The 25872-nt window shown below is 38.7% G+C and overlaps 1 protein-coding gene across 1 annotated transcript in view; it reads right to left on the reverse strand.

The window, feature by feature from the left end:
- The window catches only part of si:ch211-186j3.6 (neural-cadherin), a 285750-nt gene that overhangs the window by 195418 nt on the left and 64460 nt on the right, over positions 1 to 25872 (reverse strand). Inside the window, exon 2 of the mRNA XM_053492457.1 lies at positions 90 to 287. Within this exon, the coding sequence (XP_053348432.1) occupies positions 90 to 287 (198 nt within the window). The remainder of the gene's footprint in view (positions 1 to 89; positions 288 to 25872) is intronic.

Consider the following 25872-nt stretch of genomic DNA (forward strand, 5'->3'; position numbering starts at 1 on the left):
ATCTGGATTTGCTTTAAAACATCCTCGCTTCATTTTCTCTGACTCGCCTGCAAAGGTACAAAAGCTGGTTATGAAAGGAGCTGTCTTACCATCAGACAGGAAGTATTCCACCTCTCCGTTGACACCCTCGTCGCCGTCCCGAGCTGTGAGCTTGTATACGAGTGTGCTGGGGGCTGCGATAGGAGACACGACTGCCAAGTAAGGAAAGGGTACCATTGTCCACTCTGGAGCATTATCATTGACATCCAGGACTGTCAGCTCAACTCGCACCAAATACCAATCTGGACCTGCAGCAAAAAGAAGAGAGGCATTATTACCCAGGTTACGTGTACAGACTCGTGTTACACAACAGAAAACACATGAATACAACAGGGTAATAAACCAATGGCAGGAGATCCAACTACAATCACAAGCAGGGCTCACTGAGTTTGCAAAAGCTATGAGGAAATAAGAGCAAAACAATACATACAGAATTGGGTTTGTATTATTTATTTATATTCGCTCTTTATAACATTTTATTGATCTGAACAACTGAAGCAACCCCAGATCATCACACTGGCTTCATAGCTTGGTATGCACTATGCATGATGGGTGCATCGCTTCATGCACTCCTCTTCTTACCCTGATGCACCCATCACTCTGAATACGATCATCCTGAACTCGTCAGACCACATGACCTTTTTCCATTGCTCCAAGATCCAATCTATATGTTCCCTAGCAAATGTAGGCCTTTTTTTCTGATTCATCTCACTAGCGTGGTTTCTTACTAGGTTTCTTATGCCCACACAGCTGTTTAGTCTCAATCCTGTGAGTTCTCAATACAGTGTTTACAGTGCTTACATTAACTATTAAGCATAGTCATTGTTGTTGTTGTTGTTTTTTACTGTAAAACTTCACAAAATGTTTGTGATCTCTATTCAGATTTTATTTTTTTACTGATCACATCTCTGGTTAGCACCATCGCCTTGCACCTCCAGGGTCCAGGTTCGATTCCCGGCCAGACTCGATTCTCGTCTTTGTGTGCAGGGAATTTGAATGTTCTCCCCGTGCATGGTGGGTTTCCTCCAGGTACTCTGGTTTCCTCCCACATTTCAAAGACCTGCTAATTGGCATTCCCAAATTGCCCGTAATGAGTGTGTGTCTGTTTGTGTGCTGAGTGATGGATTGGCACCCTCTCCACCTCACCACTCCAAAGGCACCCCACCTTGTGCCCTAAGCTTCCTGGGATAGGTTCCAGGTCCCCGCGACCCTGACTCAGGAAAAGGAGGTATATATGATGCTGACGATGAGTGAGTGAGTGATATTATGAATCGGAATGATCTTAATCCGGAAAACAGTTGCACCATCTATGACTTCTAAACATAGTCCGTTTTTCTAGGCATTCACTGATTTATTTTGCTGTGCCTAATGCAGGATTTCCCAGAGGTTTGTATAGCCATTTGGGGCTTTTAATCTGAGTCCTTAAAAAATAATAATAATCCCCAACAAACCTCATCTTTTCATTACACCCTCTCTTTTCTTTCTGTTGCTCATTCAAAATCCAACTTTGCATGTCAGTGTTTCTGTGTGCGGCTTGACGTTTTTGAGTGGTGGAGACTGTGATTCCTGACTGGTCCTGTCACTCTGATTGGCACTGACAGCACAACACCTGCCATCTCACATTGTTTACAGCAGTGATGAAGTTTTACCAAGACGAGTTACAGATGAAAGAGAATCATATATCAATAAAGGGAAAAGCAAAGTGGCAACAGCTGAGACAGAAATAAATACAGGGAGGGAAGAAAAGAGAGAGAGAGAGAGAGAGAGAGAGAGAGAGAGAGAGAGATTTCTATCCTTGCACATATTAACAACTGGTAATTAAAAGCAAGGATCTACACCATAAATCAAGACATTTTTTATAGGAACGACCGCAAAGACACAACACAGTGTTTGATTAACTCTCAAACGATCAGCCTTCTCCAGACAAGGTTGATAATAAATTCAGGCACGAACCTCCATATTGGGTGTCTTTTATCAGTTTTGTGTGTAAACACTTTCATAGGATAGCCTTCGTACCGCTTGTGCGTTCATGGCAAACATAAAAAAGGAGAAAATACTAACTAAATGGTGAACGTGTGTCTCCTAAATGCAGTGTGTGCTCAATCTTCCACCAATGCAGCTTAGCCATTAGACGTCTTCAGCTACTGAAGCAAACATTCCAACTCCATCTATGCAATGAGTAAATAACTAGCATTAATTCAAAGATTGCGTTTAAATTGCTTTCTTTTTAATTCATTATTTAACTGAGGTCTGTAATTTTTATTAACTGTGCATAATAACATATATGAGCTAATTTAACCTGATAGAATATTGTTTAGATGAATTTGCAATAAATTGTACCAATTGGACGACCTCAAGCCGATCAGTCGAGCCTCCTTATACATAAACTGACTTAAAATAAAAATAAAAAATCTTGGGAAACTTTTTGTACAGTACTTTTCCTGAAACAGCTAGATTGTGATAAACTCCATGAACTTTTTTCCCCTTATTTTTGCTCCTGCAAATGACTTCTGAAAAGATTTTATTTATATCCACTTGATATATATAAGTAATGCGCAGAACCACGTGGAGGTTTAGCTTCCTCAAAAAAAAAAATCTTGTTTGTTAACACAGGATATAAGGCAGCAAGAGGCCCAGATGGAATGTTAATGCATATAATCACTGTATTTAGGAACTAATCAGCCTGTGAGGATCTTGAAGCTTGTTGGCACTCTGCAACTCGCAGTTAGCGGAGAGATGAAGAGATAACGCAGGCTTACAGGTGGACTACAGCGCTTGTGTAGAGTTTCCTTCAGAGCCATGCCATATGGCTTACTGCCATTCTCCAGCCTGGGGGCTCACACCAGATAAATTTAAAAAGGTCCTGCTCCACATTACTGATAAGACCAAAACCCCTGAGCGCTGCTTGATCCGTTAACTTTCATCCATTTTCACTGAATTATAAAAGTAAAGTAGTACGGTGGATGATTTCCGAATTACAGCAAAACAAGTTCAGGATGCATTATGCATTACGTTATATAAAAAAGTGGAACTTGAATAAAGGTGACTTGAAGCTAATAGAGGTGGGGGGGAAATCAGCAGGAAAAAAGGATGATATTAAAGGATTTCATGGCAGATGGAAAGCATCACATCAATTCACTGGAGAAAGTAGAGCAATATGAGAATAGAAGAAATTGGGAAAGTGAGTGGACAAACTGAGAGCTGCATTAAGACAAAGTGCAGCAGGACAGCAATAAAATGGTTCAAAGGTTGTTATGGAAACAGGATAAAAACACACGGATTAAAAAACAACCTGACAAGTGACTGCAAAAAACGATGCCATTAAGAAAGAGGGTGTACAGGAGGGAGCCAACAAAACTGACAAATGGAACAGTGGAGGCATTCTGATAAGTTTTAGAGAAAAGAGAATGACAGCGTGACGGCTGAAATAATTACATATTTTCTTACAAAACACACACACACACACACAGAAAGCACAAACCTGACAGTAACAATTTTCTTAATTTTACCTATGTAAACCACAAGGGTAATAAAATAAAGCCATTAAGATGTGATTGACGTGTAGACTTTTAGCTAACGCTCAGGAAGCCTTGGAACCCATGGACATTACCAATCCTTACCAAGCCTTCAGTTGCATCTTGTCTGGAGTGCTGGAGTTTTGTGAGTGAAAAGCATCATGTGGTCAGGTCAGGGTCACCAGCAGGATTATAGTTCATGTTCAGCAGAAAAAACGTCTTTATTACATCCCTTTAATCACTGAGTGCAACGCGGAGACATACACTCACCTAAAGGATTATTAGGAACACCTGTTTAATTTCTCAATAATGCAATTATCTAAATCAACCAATCACATGGCAGTTGCTTCAATGCATTTATGGGTGTGGTCCTGGTCAAGACAATCTCCTGATCTCCAAACTGAATGTCAGAATGGAAAAGAAAGGTGATTTAAGCAATTTTGAGCGTGGCATGGTGGTTGGTGCCAGACGGGCCGGTCTGAGTATTTCACAATCTGCTCAGTTACTGGGATTTTCACGCACAACGACTTCTAGGGTTTACAAAGAATGGTGTAAAAAGGGAAAAACATCCAGTACGCGGCAGTCCTGTGGGCAAAAATGCCTTGTTGATGTTAGAGGTCAGAGGAGAATGTGCCGAGTGATTCAAGCTGATAGAAGAGCAACTTTGACTGAAATAACCACTCGTTATAACCGAGGTATGCAGCAAAGCATTTGTGAAGCCACAACACGCACAACCTTGAGGCAGATGGGCTACAACAGCAGAAGTCCCCACCGGGTACCACTCATCTCCACTACAAATAGGAAAAAGAGGCTACAAATTGCACGAGCTCACCAAAATTGGACAGTTGAAGACTGGAAAAATGTTGCCTGGTCAGTTTGGGACATTCAAATGGTGGAGTCGGAATTTGGCTTAAACAGAATGAGAACATGGATCCATCATGGCTTGTTACCACTGTGCAGGCTGGTGGTGGTGGTGTAATGGTGTGGGGGATGTTTTCTTGGCACACTTTAGGCCCCTTAGTGCCAATTGGGCATCGTTTAAATGCCACAGGCTACCTGAGCATTGTTTCTGACCATGTCCATCCCTTTATGATCACCATGTACCCATCCTCTGATGGCTACTTCCAGCAGGATAATGCACCATGTCACAAAGCTCGAATCATTTCAAATTAGTTTCTTGAACATGACAATGAGTTCACTGTACTAAAATGGCCCCCACAGTCACCAGATCTCAACGCAATAGAGCATCTTTGGGATGTGGTGGAACGGGAGCTTCGTGCCCTGGATGTGCATCCCACAAATCTCCATCAACTGCAAGATGCTATCCTATCAATATGGGCTAACATTTCTAAAGAATGCTTTTAGCACCTTGTTGAATCAATGCCACGTAGAATTGACGCAGTTCTGAAGGCGAAAGGGGGTCAAACACGTGTGTATGACTCTACTCGGCACACAAGTTGAGAGAGATCAAAATTTTTTGATACAACAACCCCATAAAACTCTGCATTTCAAAGGACACAAAGGCCTACCCAATGTTCGGTTGGGTTTTAAGTATGGATGGATGGATGGATGGATGGATCCCAAAGGAAATTTTGCCTGCTAACACACAGGATAGGTTAAATGTGAAAAAAAAAAAACTAGAAATGTGTATTGACCAACAGATGCCCCAAGTGTTTACAAATGCCCCTTAGTTAGGTGATTGACTTTGTATTTTCTTTTTCTTAAGGAGCTCCTCGTTTCCTTTCGCAAGATGTTTTGCCATCTGTACTATAAAGTGCTGTTTCTGATCAGAAACTATGGCTTTCTACACTTCAGAACTCATCTTGCTTCTAGCAGTCATTAATCATACATCAATCAATACCTCTGATAGAAGTTAATCTTGGTATCATATATTCTAAGAATTTAGCATTAAATCCGTACAGGTTTTTAAATGTTTTCTAGGAAAGACCAATCAGTGTATGTTCTATAATGTTACCAGTGGTTAGCATCTTGTGGTAAGCTCTTAGTATGTCACGAAGGCAAATTCTGAACATGCCTTTTTCAGTGTTTTTGGCTTAGTTTCATCTATCCATCTACTGTAGGAACCTCTGCAGTCCAAATATGGACCATTAGTCAGTGGTGACCTTTGTATTTATTTCCATTTTGTACGACCTTGGGAGGACCTTCCGTCAAAATTCACACACAGGGCAATTTGGGAATGCCAATTAGCCTACTCGGCATGTTTTTGAGTTCTGGGGGGAAACTCACCAAGCATGGGGAGATCATGTACACAGACCAGACGAAAAATCAAACTCAGGTTGGAGGTGCAAGGCGACAGTGCTAGCATGCCATTTAAACCATTTACCAGTGTCACAGTCACACCTGACACCTCAGGGTTCCCACAATGTACATTTCTTAATACTTGCAAATTATAGATAACAATACTATCATTAATTTTATAAACTGCATCAAGCCCATTAAAACTGATGTAGTTTTATACAGATTTAAATTCAAGATACTATATTGAATCATTGGTTATTATTTAGTCATGCATCCATAGTCATAACAGACTAGACAATCACGGTCTTACTATAACATTTTTAAATGTATGTGCCTCACATGTATGTGAACACGTGTATGCGAGACACTTTTCTGGGTTGCTGTTTATAAACACTGTAGCACATTTGCTGTTTGAAAATCTTATAAATAATTGCATTTTAGTTGCTTTTTGTCAGGTACAAAATCCAAATGCTAATTCAACACCTGAAATCAACTCAAGGCCTTTTAGATCTCCTTAATTCGTCCAAAAACAGGCCATGAAACTGCTTATCAGTCAGTCAGCCAATTTCTTTTGGCCTTGTAAAACGTAATACATGGTCAGAATTTCTAAATGATTAAGTCAATATTTTTATTAAACACCTATTGAATTAAAGCTGAAAGTCTACACTTCAGATCCATTGCGCTGATGTACAGAGCCAAAAGCAAGCAAGCAAGCAAACAAATTTCGTCGCTATCCAATACTTTTGGACCTGAATGTTGGAACTGAGTATACTCTGGATAATATGTCATTATCTATACAGTACCTCTTAATACTGTACGCAGGGAGTCTGGATCCTATCCCAGAAGACTTAGGGCACAAGGCAGGGTACACCCTGGACAGGTGCCCATTTATCGCAGTGCACACACTTACTCACTCACTCACTCACACACTACAGGCAATTTGGGAACACCAATTAGCCTAATCTGCATCTCTTTGGACTGTGGGAGGAAACCGGAGTACCCGGAGGAAACCCACCAAGCACGGGGAGCACAAACTCCATCCAAATTGGTTTAAATGTATTATTAGTAACAGTAGGAGAAGAAGTGCTAAGTTGAGTTTGTACAAAGTGCAAAAACTTTAGTGATTAATGCAGGTCGAAGTGGTCTGATCCCTTCTCCCCACCAAGAATGGCTTCATATTACTTATCTAAGAATTCTGACCAATTGGTTCCCAATTTCGTTTTTAAGTTATGAGGATCCATTTGGTACGCGTGCCACTGCCCTGACTCCTAGCCCGCATGTTCTTGGTCTGATTGGAAAACGTGACGCTGTGACGAAGAGCTCAAAGAACTCTAATACTAGTACTGGTAAAAAAAAATCATATCGATCAAACATAATTCACTCCTTTAAAAGTGGTCCTAAAATCACTGCAAAAATCACTCCATAGACTATAATTGGATTTGTAGAGTGGATGCCCACTGAAAAATAGCTTTTTGACCGCTTTGGAAAAACCTGCTATCCTGCATTCGAGTTATTACTCGACAACATATACACATATATAAAACTTTAAAATCTTCTCTCTCAAATGATCAAAGATCCAAAGCTGTAGTGTCTACGGTTCCTCTAACAGAAGTTAAAGAAGCACACGAGTGCTGTTGGCTTTAAAGTAAAAGCTGGATACACACATACACACACACACACACACACACACACACACACACACACACTTTAATCACAGGCAGTGAACAGACTGTAACCGTATGGGCTAAAAAGCTGGTGTAGTTATTATTTATTAATTATTATTAATAATCTTTTAAACTAAGCTAATAAAAACAAAACTCTTCCAATAAGTTGTATAATTTTCTTAGTTTAAATGTATTATTATAATTATAATTATTATTATTATTATAATATTATAATTAATAATAATAATAGGTAGAAAGAAAGTCGACTAGTCATTTCTTTGCACAAAAACTTGCTGTTTTTGGCAATCCTTACATCGAGCAAGACAGCGAAGCATGTATGGCATCATCCTAATCACCATAAAATCACAGGTGACAGGTTTTACGTAGCAGCCAACCAGGGGAAAAAATGTCAGTGGAAAGCACTGCGGGCGTGGTGGGTAGGTTTAGGGTTTTGTTATTGTTCCTGTTGTTGTTGATGATGATGATAGTGAGAAATAATTTCAGAAAAGTCTAAACATACCATACACCTTGTATGGTATTCCACCTAGCTCCAGGTATCCTGGCAACATCTTGATGCAGGCTGATTGTTAAACCTGTCTCAAACTATTTTCTTTCAGGTGCCATCATTGCTACTGCCTTCTAAGATAGGTGCACGAGCCAGCACAGGCAGCAAGCAGACCCAGCCGGTGACTAGGTGCCGAGTGCATTTACATTTACAGCATTTGACAGACGCCCTTATCCAGAGTGACTTACAGAAGTGCTTTATAGTCTCCATCAAAAAATATACCCTCATGCAAGTATAAATAGCCCAGGGTCTAAAAGTACTATAAAACGAAAATCCTGTTGCAGAGAAGTGGTTTATTTAAGTGGTTTTGAAAGTGCATGTTGAAGAGGTACAGTAGTCTTAAGCCGCTTTTAGACTGTGTAATTACAACAGGCTTTAAAGATTATTACTTTTTACACACTGTATGAGATTATTCCAATAAAAATTTGCGCAATACCGTGAATACTAAACATTTTACGTCTGAGAGACGTCCACACAGACATCAACACTGGGTGCCCGTAGATTAGCCACATGAGGTCTAATGTTTCAGATCAGAAGGCGGGTACAGAAAAATATAATTTCCACGAATAAGTCACGACAAATATTTTCAAATTAACTACTGGATGTTATCCATGTCAGATTATATGATGAACTGCAGTTAAGCAAAGAATAACATATGAAGGACTATGCTACTTACACATGGACCTGTGTACGAAAGAGAGAGAGGAGTGAGCGAATCAATGCAATGGATACAATAAAAAAATTATTTAGTAATTCATTCATTCCTTTTTCATAATGTTTATTCTGTACAGGGTAGTGGGAAGCCTGGAGCCTCTCCAAGGAGACTTCCGGCACGAGGCAGGGTACACCCTGAGCAGGGTGCCAATCCATTGCAGAGCACACACACACACACACACACACACTACAGCCAATTTGGGAACACCATGTCCATGTCTTTGGTATGTGGGCGGAAACCCAGCAAGCATAAGATGAAACATCCAAACTCCATGCACACAGACCCGAGGTGGGAATCGAAGCCAATCGGGCAGTCGAGGAGTTAAGGCGATGTATACATGAGATTGTATTTAGCAATGAGTAAATGAACAAGAGGGAATGACTACCATTCATTTTCATTTTCATTCATTTTCATTTTCATTCATTGTAGTATACAATTGGTATATTACCACAACCTTACTTCTGACCAACCAGATTCAAGAATTCATCTGTGCTATGGTAAAAGGAAAATGAATATGCGCTGCTTAAGTCATCATTTAGAATACCTGTTCTCTGTAAGAAAAAAAGGCTGTTTAAACCGGAACATTTGTCAAAGTGAGCTTGTGGTAATAAGAATCATTTGCTGTTTACATTTCCTTATTGCCACTGCTGTATTTCTAGCAGTCCCAGGAGTTTTACATAATGATCTTTTCACGCATGTTTTCCTCGTATCTTACAAGATGGTGGGTCAAGTTAAGCTGTATCATAGACTCATACCGAATGTGTTGCAGAAAGTGCACAACTTGATACATATTTTTTCCTGACATTTAGTTTCACTATGTCCTAATTTTATCATTACGAGCTTATGACCATAATTACTCGATAATTGCTAGAAAGCCATCTGACATTCCACAGACGCACACGAACAACAATAAATAGCTAGGGTGTACATGACTGTAACCGCACAACAGTTAAAACTCAGATGATATTCAAGAGATCTCTGGAAGCCAGAACTAAGTGCGATGGTGGAATATATTCGCACGTGCCCTTGTTACCTCTCTAGCCGAACCCCAATCAAGACCTCCTGCACATATTCTCTCCATCCCGATTTCTGCTGACAGTGGGAGGGTTGAAGGCAATTTGCCACCCTATGCATGAAGAACTCTTTCTTCCATTCAGGGCTCAGCATGCTAACTAACTTACAGTGATTCCCGGGTCTCTAGAGCTGAAGGAAAAAGCTGGATCACAGCAAGAGCTGAGAAAAAGAGTTGAGAGAAAAGGAGTGCTTGTAAAAAAAAAAAAAAGAAAAAAGAAATAAATAAATGAAAAGCAGGGAATGAGAGCAACTTGGGTCTACCGCTAATTAAATATTCTCCAATTCTCTCAAAGGATTACCAAGGGGTTATTTGCGCCTCTCTGGAATTGTGATTTTCATAATCGTATTATAGCATGTCAAATTTTTTCTCTTTTCATGTCAAATTATGATTGCAAAGTTTAACGCGCCCAACAGCGTCCACGGAAACTGAGAAACACTTTTACATGAACACTTAGTTTAACACATTAACGAGTGCATACACTGACATAAAAAGCGGTTCAACACAGACTTTTCACAGAACTCCAAGAACATAAATCTGTGAAAGAGCTGGATGATGCGGCAACCAAGACACGATGATCCTGGTGTTCTTTTGTACTTAAAAAAAATAAATAAATAAATAAAAAATCATCTGTGAGTTAGACAGAACATGGGTGTTAACACACTCAGAAGTGCTGCACTGCTGCGGATAGTCAGGTGTTCTTATCAGAAAGGCTGTTATATGCAGTGGGGTTTAAAGTTGCTTTAGAGAAGAAGAAACTATTGAATGTTTGGGATAATTTATTGCCAGATCCTACATGGTAAGGTAAAGGCTCTATTCATATATACTGTAAGTGTCACTATATTACTACAGCCATTGTATATATTCATGTCACTAAAAACACCCAAAATACCCCGCTCCCCACCCCACCCACACCTCCTTTTTTTTTTTTTTTTCCTTTTCAGCAGGGGTGGACCAGGTCGGGGGGTAAATACCCGATAGCTGCCATGTGGCTACTCTCACCATGGTGCAAATAAATACACACTATATTCTTTGTTATTTCTTATTTTTTCTTATTCCCTTCATATATATTCATACTTAATGCACAGTAGTGCAGCAGGTAGCACCATACAGCTTCAAGGCCTCTAGACTGATCCTGAGTTCAGCTTGAGTCTCTGTATAGAACTTTACACATAGATATTTTGCTTGTAGGTTTCCTCCAGGTTCTTTGCTTTCAACCATCCCCCTCTTAAAAACCTGTCCCTGGGCGTGAATGGGTTCCTGCATCATGCTCTGTAATAGACTGACATTCAAGGTATATTCTCACATCGCGCCTAGTGCTCTTGTGATAGGCTCCGGATCCACCGCGATGAATGAATAAAGGAAGGTACTGTAGTATGGAAGGGAAAAAGAATAGTTATACCCCTGCCAGTATATTTTCTATGGAGTAATAGATGGAAAGGAGACAGGGGAATCAAACCAGAGCTGGAACTAATAAGGGTAATCTAAGAGAAGAGAAAATCTGATGGACTTCTTCTGATGGAATTTTTTTTCTTTTTCCCTGCTGGTTGATTTCAATTACCATATGAGATCGGCTGCTACCTTGTAACGTCGATTTGTACATAAAAATATACCAGATTACCAAGACCCACCCATCCCGGACAAAACCTAAGAATGTTTTTAACAATGAACTATTTAGCAGAGTATCATCGATGAACACTGTGCAGTTCTGAAAGTAATGTTTTGCATGTGTTGTCAATTAATTGCAAACAAAAGTAACACTTATTAATGACTATTAAGTCAGCCTATTTGACACTGATGTAAGTGCGCAATAGTCTTGTCAGCTAAGTGGTATTTTCTGGAATGTGTCAAATAAATGCAAATGACTTTTTGAGTCTTTAGTTGTTCTAACTAGAGATAATTAATTGTATTTTTAATTGTGATGACTATTCTGGCTCTCTTAATTAATGGAAAGTAAATGCCAGTATTAATTGTAAGCTTAGCTAATCGGATAAACGTTATATAGCTATGTTGAGTATATTAGTTGCTTTTTATATGACTTAGCATTACTTACAGACTTGAGATTGTGTTTCTCTATTGACTGACAATCAGATTGATTCATCCACCGTCATCCCATACTGTGTATACAGGACTATCAAATGTCTTATGCATACCTCATTTCTTAATATTTTGCTTCCGAAGAACCAGACTTCCTTGTATATTTAAAGAAGTCTTAAGGAACATGTCTTTTAGGTTCCTAAAAGGCTTTTTCGACTCTCAAGTTTTTGGTTCAAATTTCCACTCCAGCCTCTGTACTTGACCAGTTTCAGAGGAATGCTTTTTTTTTGTTTTTTAAGCCACACAGGAACCTATGAATCATTCAGGCATTAAAAAAAAAAAACATGTAACCCAATGCATGAACCAGTGAGAAACAGGTGCAGTCGATAATAGATTTTCAGGTTGGTGAATATGAGTGCTGAATGCTGGTTGGAAGAGATGAGAGGGGAAATGAGGTCGCTGCTGAGCTTGTTAAGTAAACAACTATGTTTTAAATTGTAAAACCTTTATTAACCTTTCTTTAATTTAATCTCTTAATTTAACATAAAGCCATGAAAGGTGACTCCAGACTATCGCTCTGTTTGGTGATTTAATGTTACCTGTCTTTTTAAATGTATATCCATCCATCCATCTATCCATCCATCCATCCATCTATCAATCATTCTATTTAGTATACCACTTATCCTGTTTTGATTTGAAGCGGGGTCATGGAGCTTATCCCATGGATCCTATGGTACAAGACGGGGTAAACTCTGGATATGTGGGCCAACACACCTACTCACATGTACAATCACACACTACAGGCACACTGAAAATGCCAATCAAGAATCTTTGGACTGTGTGAGGAACCCGACGATAACCCCTTTTAACTTTATTAAAAGTATTTGTTAATTTTAATACAAACAGAAGGTGAAATAGATTTGAACAGTAGATGTGAATGAATGTGTGTGTTTATTGTGGCTTTTGACAGACTGGCATTCCATCCTAAACATTTTGTGTTCAAGTCCTGGGGTTTGAGCCGGATCCTCTGCAACCATACCTAAGATAAATCGTTACTGAAGATGTACAAATGAATAAATAATAATCCTAGACATAAAAGTGTTTCCCACTTGCCTTTGGCCTTATATTGTTGGGGCTTGACACTAAGTACATCTCCTCCTGTAATGCCTGTAATAAGAGGCTTAACCTATCTGACCAATCCCTATTCTCTGATGACAGCTCTAACATTGCTCATCATTTGAGCTCAGTCAGGACCTGCCAGAGCAGTGCTGTTTGACTTCCATTATTGCTTTAACCTAACATGAGAACACAAAAGGCCACTTCAGAGAATTGGGGCACACTGCACAGGCACAGGCTGGCTATATTCTCTCAGTAGGAAGCACTAATAGAGGGAACGGGATGCTCGTTTCAGTGGTGGTGAGCCTTTTACATACCATAAGAGGGTTAGAGGATTGAGAGCTAATGGTGAGCAGAAATGGCGTTCTTAGTTTATCCGGCTGGGAAGTGTCATCTTTTGCGAAAGAATGGACCTACGGCAAACCAGATCTGCTAGACTTATCCTCGCCGAATAGTGGCTTCGTTTGAATCTGTTACAGCTGACACACCAATGCGAGGCTGAAATAAATAGCAACCTAATCCTCTTTGTAAACTCTATCTAACAGCCACACTGGAGCTTTGTGTAGGAGGGCAGAAACCACCAGCGTGATTTCCCTGACATGCTGTACTACATTACTACATTATATCTGTGTTGTCCTCACACCACACTTTTTGATGACTTTTACATGCTTCAAAAGACTGGGAGTCACTTGGCGTGCGTTTGGATTCTCCCTATTTAAAGCTCCATTAGTAGTCTCAGTGCATGGTGTTGGACTGATACTTTGCCTTTGCATACACTGCACAGTCACTGAAAAAAGAGAGGGACTAAAAGAGATAAAAAGGGAAGGTTTAGATCTTGGAAAGATTCTGAAAATCAATTCCCTAAGCTAATGATAGAATGACTATTTGAAAGAACTGAGGAAATGGTACGCAGTGTCTCTACCCCCTCCTGCCTCCAAAGAGCCTTTGAAACATTTTGGCACTGATAATTCTCTTATTGTAGTTAGACAGGAAAAGAAAGGGTTTATTCTGCTCACCCCTGATAAATAGAGTATAAATGGAAGTATTATGCAAGACTGATCTGTAATGGGAATATTCATTTGGCATGTTGACACTTATAAAGGGTCTTTCCACCAGTTCATGCAGCTGCAGCGTAACTGTAAGGCCCAGAAGAATGATCTTTACTGCTGAAGTAGTGATTTATTACATTGACACCCAGTACTGTGCAAAAGTCTTGGGCTGCCCCTCATGTATCCCTCATCTATTCTTATTAAATTACTGTTAATTAAATGATGTAGATTTTATGAAATGAATTGAAATAGATATTTTGCTGTGACCGGCTGCAAATACCAAAAGAAACAAAAACAAAATAGTTTCTTCATGTAATAACCTCAGCAGCAACCTCATTTCCATACACCTATCCTATACAGGGTCACTCAATCTTTTAGTCAGTTCTCAAAATGGCTGCGATTCTATACTGGAAAGAGAGAAAATGTAGACATAGTGGTATAAAAATCATATTAGTTAGGTTTCCGTCTCCATAACTCTCCTCAACCTAGCTTGTCTTTTTGCCAATAAATCCTGAAGTACAATTACCACAAAAAAAAAAAACCTCAATACACTTGACAATGAGCTTCATTCCATTCCAGAAAGCAAGTCTCATGTGACTCCCTGCTCTTTCTCAACCTCATGCTTCTCATTAAAAGCATACTTTATCGTTCAGAGTCATAATCTCACCCGGGACGCATCTAACAGCCAACGCCCACTTTGTTTTGACATTTCCCAGATACCGCCGCTGTCGTATCAGCCTCAAAATCAGGCTAAAGTAAATCTGTTCCTCATTTAATGGGTTGCACATTTAATCTGCCCTTTTTTTAGGCAGAAATATTAACACCACACAGATCTCTTCCCTAAGACTAATCACAAACACTCAGATTTTTAATGGAATGACATCACGATTCAAAGTGGAGTATTATGCTAGAAGCATTGAAAAGAAGATTACACCATGACCATGAAAGTCAGGATGCTTAATTTATAAAACAGATGAACCTGGAAGGATTAGTAATGAGCAACTAAGAGGGTTGTTAATACCACTTACAATAAATTCATTACATGAGAAGACTAGGGTCAAACATTTCTGATCTAAATGTAGAAGTGTAAAAATATGCCTCATGAATATCATAATATTTCACATACTGTTTCACCAACATGTTTTACACTTCGGTTAACTTTATGTCTATATAAGGGCTGCACTTAGGGCACTATTTTACTACATGTTTCTATTCAGTTCTCCAAATATTCGTACCTGTATCCAGATTTAAACCTATGGTGGGCGGGGCCATCTTTTTTTCCCTGCCTTACTTTTGTACATGTGAATCATACAATGGACAATATTCATAATTGGGAAAATTGTCTATCTAAGGTGAAAAAACCAAACCATAAGGTCAAGAGAATTATATGTAGACCTGCGAGACAGGATTGGGTCATGATAACTGAGGAAGAACACAGTACCGTCCATCATTCTTACTTGGAAAAGATTTGGAACTACCAAAAAGTTTTCCCATATCTGGCCGTCCAGCCAAACTGAGCAATCAGGGATAAAGGTCCTTTGTCAGACAGGTAACCAAAAACGCAACGGTCACTATAAATGAGATCCTTGTGTAGGTGGGAGAGCCGTACAGAAAGATAACCATCACTGCAGCACTCCACCAATCAGGCCTCTATGGTAGAGTAGCCAGATGGAAGCCATTCCTTACTAAAAGGTACATACTAGCCTGCTGAGAGTTTGTCAAAAAGACCCTGAAGGACTCTCAGACTATGAGAAGAGAATCCTCTGGGGGGATGATACAAGGATTGAACAATTTGGAATCAGGAAATTGGGCACTGTGCATCACCTTATTAAAACCATCCCTACAGGCAAACACAGTGGTGGCAGCATCAAGCTGTGGGGATGATTTTCTGCGACTTGGACTGGGACACTACTTAGTATAAAGGGGGGAAATGGATGCAGAAAAATAAAGAGCTATCCTGAGTAAAAACCTTCTCCAGATTGCTCAGGATCTCAGCTGCAGAACAACTCTGTGAAAGTCCCAGTGTCGCCCAGTCAGAGTCCGGACCTAAGACCAGTCGAGCATCTCTGGAAAGACGTGAAATATGGCTGTGCACTGAATGTGCCCATCCAAGCTGGTTGACCTTAAACAATTCTGCCAAGAAGAATGAAAAAACCCTGCCAAAGAATTGGTGTACCCAGGTTGTAGCCAAATGTGCAATAACCAAGTACTAAGTGATGGGTCTGGTATGTAAATTGAATATTTAAAAAAAAAAAATAGTTTTTTTTTGTTTTAAAATACTTATTTATTTAATGATTTTTATAAATTGTGGAGATAGTGGAGACTTTTTTTTAATGTATTAAAATTTAAAACGGTTTATATTTTACCAACAATTAATCATTTTGTGAAGCTGCTTTGAGACAGTGATCATTGTTAAAAGCGCTATATAAATAAAATTTAATTGAAATAAGCAAATTTTTACATTTTTTATTGTAAATTTTGTTATCACTAGCTATTTATTCAAACCATTTATTTTAAAAGCTACTGCTAGAACACCGGGACACATTAAGCCTGGGATTTTAAATATAGCATTATAGCCATAAGTGTAATCTACTGCAGGACAAACATGGTCAGCGAATGAAGCTGCAGCAATTAGCAATTTAAAACTGCACATATCTGTTTCAAAGTGTCTCGAGAACCTTTACTGTACCTTATCAGGATTGCTGGAATGCTGATTAAAATGCTTCTCATCCCGGTGAGCTAAATTACAGACAGACACCGTTATATAACAGTAAAATGTTGATTGCAATCAGACCTCTAGAAGAATCTGTTAGGCAATCTGTTGTTTCAGCATGTAAGCCTAGTTAATGTAACCCCAAGCTTAGCCTGCAAATGACAGTGGAGGGGAGGAGGAAAAAAAAAAACGCTCATCTCAGTGTTTGCCAGTTTTTCCACCTGTAAGCCAACAGGATGATAATTAAGATGGAAAATTTCAATAAAGTCTTCATCACACCAGCAGGATGCCTTCTGCAAGAGGTAGGGAGAAATCTGCTGTAAAAGAGAAACTTCATTAACCTGTAGCAGTCTGAGTTTTTTAACAGCTGGGAGATGCCAGATTAGGAGAAGCTTACTCATTCATTATTTTTTTGTGCTTGAAATAAATTGGTAAGGGCAAAAAGAAATAAAACATCCAAGATGTGAAAAATTTTAATGGTGGCGGAATGGCTGGGAGAAGCAGCTAGAAAAAGCTCTGTCTCGCTTTCTGCTCAAACACAATGCCAATAAACTGTAATGTGTGAAAGCTCCTAAACGGATTACTATCAGGATTAATAATGTGCAGGGTGAACACAGGAAGAGAGGATTATCCATGTAGCTTTGAAGTCGATTTGAGGAGGAAGAAATTGACTCAGAATGCTCAACACCTCATTTGGAAATGAAGGCTACGCTAAGTGACAAAACAGGAGCCAAGAGAAGTTATAAAAAATATGCAAAGGCATGAGAACACTTTGGAAGCACTTCCATCAAATACGATTTTTCTGCACAAGACACAAGATGTACAAGATTAAATGCTCTTTTCATAGGTAGGAGCTGTGCTTATCTGTCATATTTTTAAATTTTGGATTAATAAAAAAAAAAAAAAACTATTGAAATTTATATCACCACTGTCTCCTGAGCGAGTTTTAATTTCTCTTACAAAAATGATTTTCTTTTATAATCTGTACAAAAACAGGAAGAATAAATACGGGTAAAATGTACGAAAACAATATCTTGGTTGAACGTGCGTCCTTTCTGGCATCACAGAATAGTAAATTACGGTATGATTCGGACAAAGCGTTTTCTCATTAGTCTGATTCAGAAAACCTTAATCAGTGTGGAGGTGGATAGAGAACATGGCACTGGAGCATAGAATCAATTATTGTGCTCTGTCAAAATTATTCGCCTGATACTAGCACTCTTTCACCCACAGCCAAAAGGGGAGAAAGAGAGAGAGAGAGAGAGAGAGTAGGAGACGGCAAGTGAGAGACAAAGAGAGGAAAAAAGAGCCGATGAGATCAATGAAAATGTCATGATTCACTCATTGCGGTGTGAAGCTTTATTTTTGCTCGATCGATAGTGAAGCTGCATTTTGTTCACCTTCTGTGATCTGCTTTTCAATAAAAAGTCTAGTATGAGTAGTATGAGTAGTAAGTGATAGGCTCTTACCAATCACACATGCAGGGCAATCAATAGAGGTGTCTAACAAGTGCCGATGCTATTGATTTCTCGAAGGATCAACAATTACCCACACTGCACACATATCAGACTTATCTGAGTGTAAAAACAAAAGTGGGTCGAAACCTGACTGTAGTCTCATGCCACAGTATCTTGCAGCCTTCTGAGTTTTCACATTTTCTCTTAGGGATTGCTAAAGTACATCGGGTCATCCAACCATTTATCCAATCATCCATCCATCCATCAATCTTAGCTGCAAAAAAAAACCATCTACAGCTTATTTATTCCTTCTTACTTATTGTCAGGTCAGAGACTTACTAGGATTCAGTAAATTAAGCTATTAGTTTTCATATTTTATACAGTACTAGATGTGCCATGTGTACATGTATGACGCCATGTGTTGAATTTTGGAATAAGCAAAATCTTCTATGTATTACGGTGAAGTATGCGTAAAAGGTGTTAGGTCGCGTTTATTAAGTAGATTTCACTTGCACACTCATCAGCATGTATTAAACATGCACAGCGCCATCTGTTGACTTTTGAGATGAACTAATGATTTTTTCAAGGTTGATTTTTGAATAATATAATAATGCATATTCCATTTAAATTTCAAAGTGGCAAATCTTCTCTTTCTGTGGGTTGACTGCGATGAAATAAAGCCAATGTCTTACCTCAAGCTTAGCCAAATACACCATTAAAATTTGTTAAGTAGTTTTTGCATGATGCATGCACAAACAAACAGACAAACAGACAGAAAAAAAAATCCCAAAACCATCTGGATGTGTTCTATTACTCATCTTACATCCCCTCCAGAAGGTTTTTTCTCAAATATCTTCAATGTACAGACATGACAACTGTCAACTGTAATTATATTTATAGATTTTGTTCACATTTTTAAAATAATGTTATAATAATACTAATAATAGCTTGTGTTTATTTAATATCTATCACTTCAGTAAGTAAGGAAAAGTGTATGTGCATCTGTTGAAGGGTTCTGAAGTTCACATATCCAGCGCTCGTTCCTTTTCAATCGAACCCTGGTGCATTTTTTTCCATCAGTGTGGTTTTTCCGGGCAGAAGAAAGTGCAAAAAAAAAAAAACATCTTGGTCTCGGTCTGCTTCCAAGCGAACTCTAAGTTCAATTAGTGAGAAAGCAATCTGACTCTGAATCGACCCAAATCTGAATCAAAGCAAACCAAACGACACTTGATCCGTTCGTGTTTTCCCTGAATAGGTTTGAAAGTGTGACAAGTTATCAGAGGGTGCTCGGTGTGGATTAGTCTGAAAAAGTCTGAAAGCTTTACGACTGGCAGTTTATTATTTTTTTTTTCCCAGATGCAGTTTTGCAAAGACATATCAATTTAAGACCAAATGGAACAGCCTTGTCAGCATATCATGGCAATCTGTCTCACTGCTAACGCATTGCTGTGCAGTTATTTAAGACCGGTGTCACAGTAAACATGTAATGATTTGGTGCTGTGAAGTAAAACATATTTTTTCTTTATGTCTGCACAAACTGAGAGGCTCCTTGCCACATTTTATACAAGAGGTTTGCCTCAGCGGTTGACGTTTTAAAAGAAAAGAGGGAAACGGGTAAATTTACGTTTGATTAAGCGTTAACTACAGTTGCCAAAGCATGCAGTGCAAAACAGGTCTCTCTCTCTCTCTCCTTAGAAAAATGGTAGCTTTTGCACACAAAAAATTATTATTACTCATAAATTATTATAACCGTTAACTGCTATCGGTTAAGTTAAGCATGCCACGACTTAATTAAATAATGTTTAAGCTTAAAATGTAACAGTAGTGTATATGACAGCTGTAGCAAGTCTCTCTCACTGACTAGCATACAGATAAGCCGCTGCAGTGAATAAAGGCATATATTATTCAAATAATGCTTTGAAAGATATGAGTAGTTCTCTCACCCCCTTGAGGTCAGCCCACTGACTTCCTGCTAAAGCAAGAATCAATTTCAGAAATCTTGTTGTTGCTTTTTTCCCTCCATCCCAGACCTCTGTAAAACATTATCTTCACAATCTGAGACTCAGTGTGTCTCTGCTCCATCCGCAAATGTCTAAACATCTTCCTCCTCAGACAGTATCTAGGATTACGCCTGTATTTTCTATGTATTTATCCTGAACTGATTGCTTTATTGTATTACTTCTGGTTTTTTTTTTTTATGTTTTTTTTTCTGCACTAAGTGTAGAGAATGCCCATTTTTGCTGTGCATCTCTGTATTTATTCTTGGATTTCCTGAATTTATTTGTTGTTCTGTCGACCTAGATGACTTTAAATAATTTTGTTTCTGGTTCTAGATCTGGTACCCCTTGCAAATTTGGTAAATAGTTTTTGCTGCGCCTCCACCATCACATTTTGTAAATCACTTGGAAAGAGAGAGTTGTATGGTTTTGGGATGCTCATACAGTATGAATGACTTATTTAGTAATCTGGTTTAAGAGTAAATAGTTTACCATAAGGAAAGACTTGGGTGTTGAATGTACAGTAGTAATGCACATATTTATTGTGACTGATAACTTCGTCCTAATTATAAAAAACCTAATTATATATAAATGATTCTGACAAAGATCAATGACGATGATGTGGCAATACATGAATCACCAAACAAAAGAATTGTACTATGTAACTGAATAAATTTTTTTCCCCTTCTCTAAAATCTATGTTAAGAATATTAACTCTTTTGCATGCTCATAGTTAGTACATTTACATGCATAACTAAGCTGAGCTATGGTTGTAGCTTGATGAGGCCATGTAATTGTGTAACTTCTTGTCCCCTTATACAAGCATGGCAGAGAAATCGATTTATTGAACAAAGTATGTTCAACTCCACTACAATAGGTAGCTTGTTAGTATCGTATTCCTGGTTGACATATAAACATTACTCATGACAGACAATTAAACAAGTTAGCTAGCTGTAAACTGGCAGCCCATCAAGCAGTGAAAACATGAAAAACTTTACAGCACTGGAAATTTTGAAAGCTTTGCTGTACGCTGTACATGTTACTTTGGGTAGAAATGAGATGCACGCTATCTATCCCTTGTGGTTATGGTGTTATCTGAAGGCAGACAACACCGCCGTATTAGTGGCTTCCATAGCTGTTAGGCATTTTGTTTAATTTCTGGGTCAAAGCCTGGGATGGGAGCTGTGGAGCATGTATAGTGTGTCTGAGCTGGTTTTATGGATTTATACATGGAGGAGAAGCTTGACTCCCAACCACATTGTCTGGGTGTGCTAACCCACACGGACTAATGTTTACATTTATTTAAAAAATATAATTTTTGTAGTAGAACTAACACATCACCCTGTAACACCCTGTACTGGGGGATTAAACTGCTTACAAAGCTTTTACACATCTACATACATACTTCCTTGATGTATAAACTTGGCCTTCCAGTTGTTGTTAGTCTTTCGGCTGCTCCCATTTAGGGGTCGCCACAGCCGACCATCTGATCCATACACAAGCGTTATACCAGCAAACCCTTTCTGAGACAATTCTCCTATTTATTCAGACATGGAAATTTGCATCCAGTGGCTGGGGTTTCGGTGGGAATTGGACACTGGCCTTTAGCATGGCAGGCAAGAAACCTACCACTGAGCCACCAATGTCCAATAAACTCGGGCTTCCAAGGAAACATAAAATGGGAATATGCCAAGGTGGTTGCGGTTTTACTTATCAAGTGGACTCGATAATATATCTATAATTTGTCCACCCATTGGTGAAGCCAGTTTAGCTTTTTTTAACTTTAATGAGAAAAAACTTCAACAAATAAAGATTAGTACAAAATAACCAAAAAAGTCTATTAGAGGCGATTTTAGGAAAGATCTTTTGGGCCACTTGGAAAACTTCCACCACAGCACATACTGTATATAAAGTCAAACATGACCAGCGTACCTGTACTACAGTATAGAACCTGCATTCCTTTCTTACATTCTCATTCATGATATCAATTCTTTATCATAAATTGTGCATAAATCAAAAAAAGTTTCTCTAGAAAAAAAGCCAAAGTGAATGATATTATATACATTGTAATCTAACACTAAACATACAGTACACACATGAGCTCATGGAGAAAGACGACGATATTCTCCCAGTGTTGGTTTGGAGTGACTGAGCCAGTTGGAAAAGAAAGTAAAAGAACAGAAAAAGAACTAAAACAAATAACTATTCAAAATATTAAGTCTAAATATAACACTAATGTAGATAACAAGCATGCAAAAATACAAAATTTAACCTCCATCAGAACAAGCCAAAAGGTCTAATAATCCACATTCCCCTGACACAGGCCGGAGTAAATCGAACAGATGTATGATTAATCAGAGCTGCTAGACGGAGCTGGTTAGAGCTAAATTGCTGCATGCAGTCCTGCAGGTCAATAACAATATTTCCATGCTCAATTCTGAACTGCCGATAACACTTTAAAAAGTATCAGAAATCTTTGTCTGCATAAATAATAGCCATTCTAGAATCTAGTTAGCTCTGCCATTTTAAAATATGTTAATAATTTTCCTAAAAACATGGATTAATTTTTTATCAAAAACCAAAATAATAAGTGCTTGCTCAATATCTATTTAAATAGCTCATAAATCATCTATCCCTATCTCCGAGCACAAGTAATCTGCCTTTCCAGTGGTTTATTAGCTATATTTTCAAATGAATGCTGGCGATATTTTGAAGCAGCACCATTAAGCAGCACAGGCACAATCTGAGTAGTCCATAAATGAACAGATAAAGGATTGCATTCGGTAGATTGAGGAACAAAAAGCTTGCGCTGAGCATAGAATCAACCCCATGGAGACCATCACCGCTGGTCTGCAGACAGTAAAGAGCAACAGAGTGAAAAACCTCAAGCGCTTTCGGGAACAGTATTCCTACAGCACTGCTGGGACCTCCCTGAGCCATCTCCACTTACAACCCAAACACAGACAAACACACACCCAAACATACTGCTTTCTGACAGCAACCATACACGTGAGGTGTAGACATTTCGGAATCAATTACGACAGAAACACGAGACAACAGGCACCATGGTTTAGTTCCAATTTAAGACGGGAGAACTGTCATTCAAGATGCGACTTCAGACAGGTCATAGGTGTATCCCTGGCATGGAATGCTGAATTTCTTGCAGGAAACTTAAGCTTCTAAGAGATCCAAATCGGCATGTCTCAATATAAAGCACAGCTCATATAAAGAAAACTACAGTGTAGAATAGTTCGAGAACATACACAATTTAAATTAATGCTAATAAACAATGTGAGTTGTTTTTCGCAGTTGATTTTGCCCTTAATTTCCCAGGTTGTGTCATATGGAAACATTAATTAGCACTAATTATTCACAATGGATGTTGGTAGATATGCAGTGTTTCTCCTGCCCAAGTTGGCAAAGCTTTATAGCCTGAAAACAAATGTGAATGTCAATGTTATTGGCATCCAAACCGTAGATGTGTGTGGGGGCAGAAAGCAAATTTTAGGGTCACATACTGTATATAACAAAATAATAGTATTATCTGTTAATATACTATTGCAAATGATTAGTCTACAGAGTGATTGTTCGGATAGGGTATTAAATAGTTGTTTTATGGTAGTGTTATATTCCCCTAAGTGCTCGTTATTACACAAGTAAGTGTGTGATACAAATCCTGCATAATTAACTTGAGTAAAAATAAGATAATTACCAAGAAAGAGTAAGTAAAGTGCTGAAATGATGAGGATGCATTAACTTTAACCAAATAAACTTCAGAACTATACAGTTAAACCTTGGATTGTGAGCATAATTCATTCAGAAAGCGTGCTTGTAGTGCACATCAAAGCAATCGTATATGTAAGCAAATTTTCCCTATCAGAATTAATGAAAACTTACATAATTTGTTCCACAACTCAAAAATATTCGTATAAAGATAATCAATACAAAATGTAAAGTAAAAATAAAAAAATAATCCTGCACTTTACCTTTAAAAAGAATCTAGGCAGAACAGACATTAGTGTGTGTGTATGTGTTTGTGTATACAGTGTGTGTGTGTGTGTGTGTGTGTGTGCACACATGTGTATATGTGTGAAGGCGAGAGGAGAGGAGGAGGGAGGGGGCTACTGTGTAGGACAACTTACACACACTCACACACACACTAATGGAAACACTGCTCTGTCTAGAAACTTTTTGACAAGGAACCTCTCTAAGCACACACACACATACACTAATGGAATCACTGCTTTCTGACAGAAAGAGACTCTGGACCTTAAACAAGGAACCTCTCTAATGACACTTGCACACACACACACACACACACACACTGGGTCACAATGTGTGTGTGTGGGCCAGGGGTAGCTCAGTGGTTATGGCATTGGACTACGGTTCAAAAGATCCCAGGTTCAAAAGATCCCAGGTTCAAACCCCACAACCACCAAGTTGCCACTGTTGGGCCCTTGAGCAAGGCCCTTAACCCCCAACTGCTCAGATGTGTAATGAGATAAAAATGTAAGTCGCTCTGGATAAAAGCGTCTGCCAAATGTAAATGTTATAATAAACAGTACACGCACCCATGGATGATGACTATATGAGTGACACATGTTCCATTACCCCCATGCTCAGTCTTGCTCAGTAGCGAGCGAGAGAGAAGGACTATTGGCTAAGTGGTGATTATGTGACGCTTGGCAGACACGCAAAATGCATGCGTACTCCTCGTATATCAAGCCTTCACTCGTTTATTAAGTTAAAATGTATTTTAAAATTTTGACCACAAAGACCTTAAAAACCTTACTGAGCATGTTAAATGAAGAAGACTGAACAAGTACGGTTTGTTTGGAAGGGTTACCAGGAGAAAGCCTCTTCTGTTTAGAAAGAACATGGAAGCATGATTGAACACAAAGTTTTTGGAACAATGTCCTATGGACAGATGAGACCAAAGTGGAGTTCTTTTTTCTTAGTGCCCAGTAACATGTTTGGCCAGAACACCTCATACCCACTGTCAAGCACATTTAGTAGTGGGGTGAAAATTTGGGCTTGTTTTGCAGCCAAAGGACCTGAGCACCTTGCAGTCAATAAGTCGACTATGAACTCCACATACCTCAACAGGCTGTAGGCCAGAGTATTCTAGAGGCAAATGTGAGGCCATCTGTCTGACAGCTAAAGGTTGGTTGAAAATGGGTCATGCAACAAAACAATGATCAAAAGGCATACCACTAATCTAATGTACATCAGGACGACTGAAAAATGAAAGAAGGGAGGCTTGGGAATGATCCAGTCAATTCCAGACCTCAATCCAACTGAAATGGCAGGACCTTAAGAAAGCTGTTCATATGCAAATTCCCGAAAAACTCAATGAGCTGAAGGAATTCCTCGGCACTGATGGGGGAGACTGATGGAAATGACTACTTCAAGTTATTGCTGCTGAAGTTGGATATACAAGCTATTGAAACATGAGGGTACTTAGTACTTTCTAAACTTTTTTTTTTTCTTTTTGCCTTTTTTTTTGTATGGGAAATAAATAATAGCACAATCAAATATAAAAAAAAGTCAAATGTTGTTGATGTGAGATTGTATTTGCCTAATACTAAAACCTGCTATGATCAAGTGATTTTTCTTTGCACAAAAACACAGAATTTAAACAAACTTTTGAAGATGATTGTAGAAAACAATTTTG

The sequence above is a fragment of the Clarias gariepinus genome, chromosome 3 (genome assembly GCF_024256425.1).
Source record: "Clarias gariepinus isolate MV-2021 ecotype Netherlands chromosome 3, CGAR_prim_01v2, whole genome shotgun sequence".
In the NCBI taxonomy this organism is placed as follows: Eukaryota; Metazoa; Chordata; class Actinopteri; order Siluriformes; family Clariidae; genus Clarias; species Clarias gariepinus.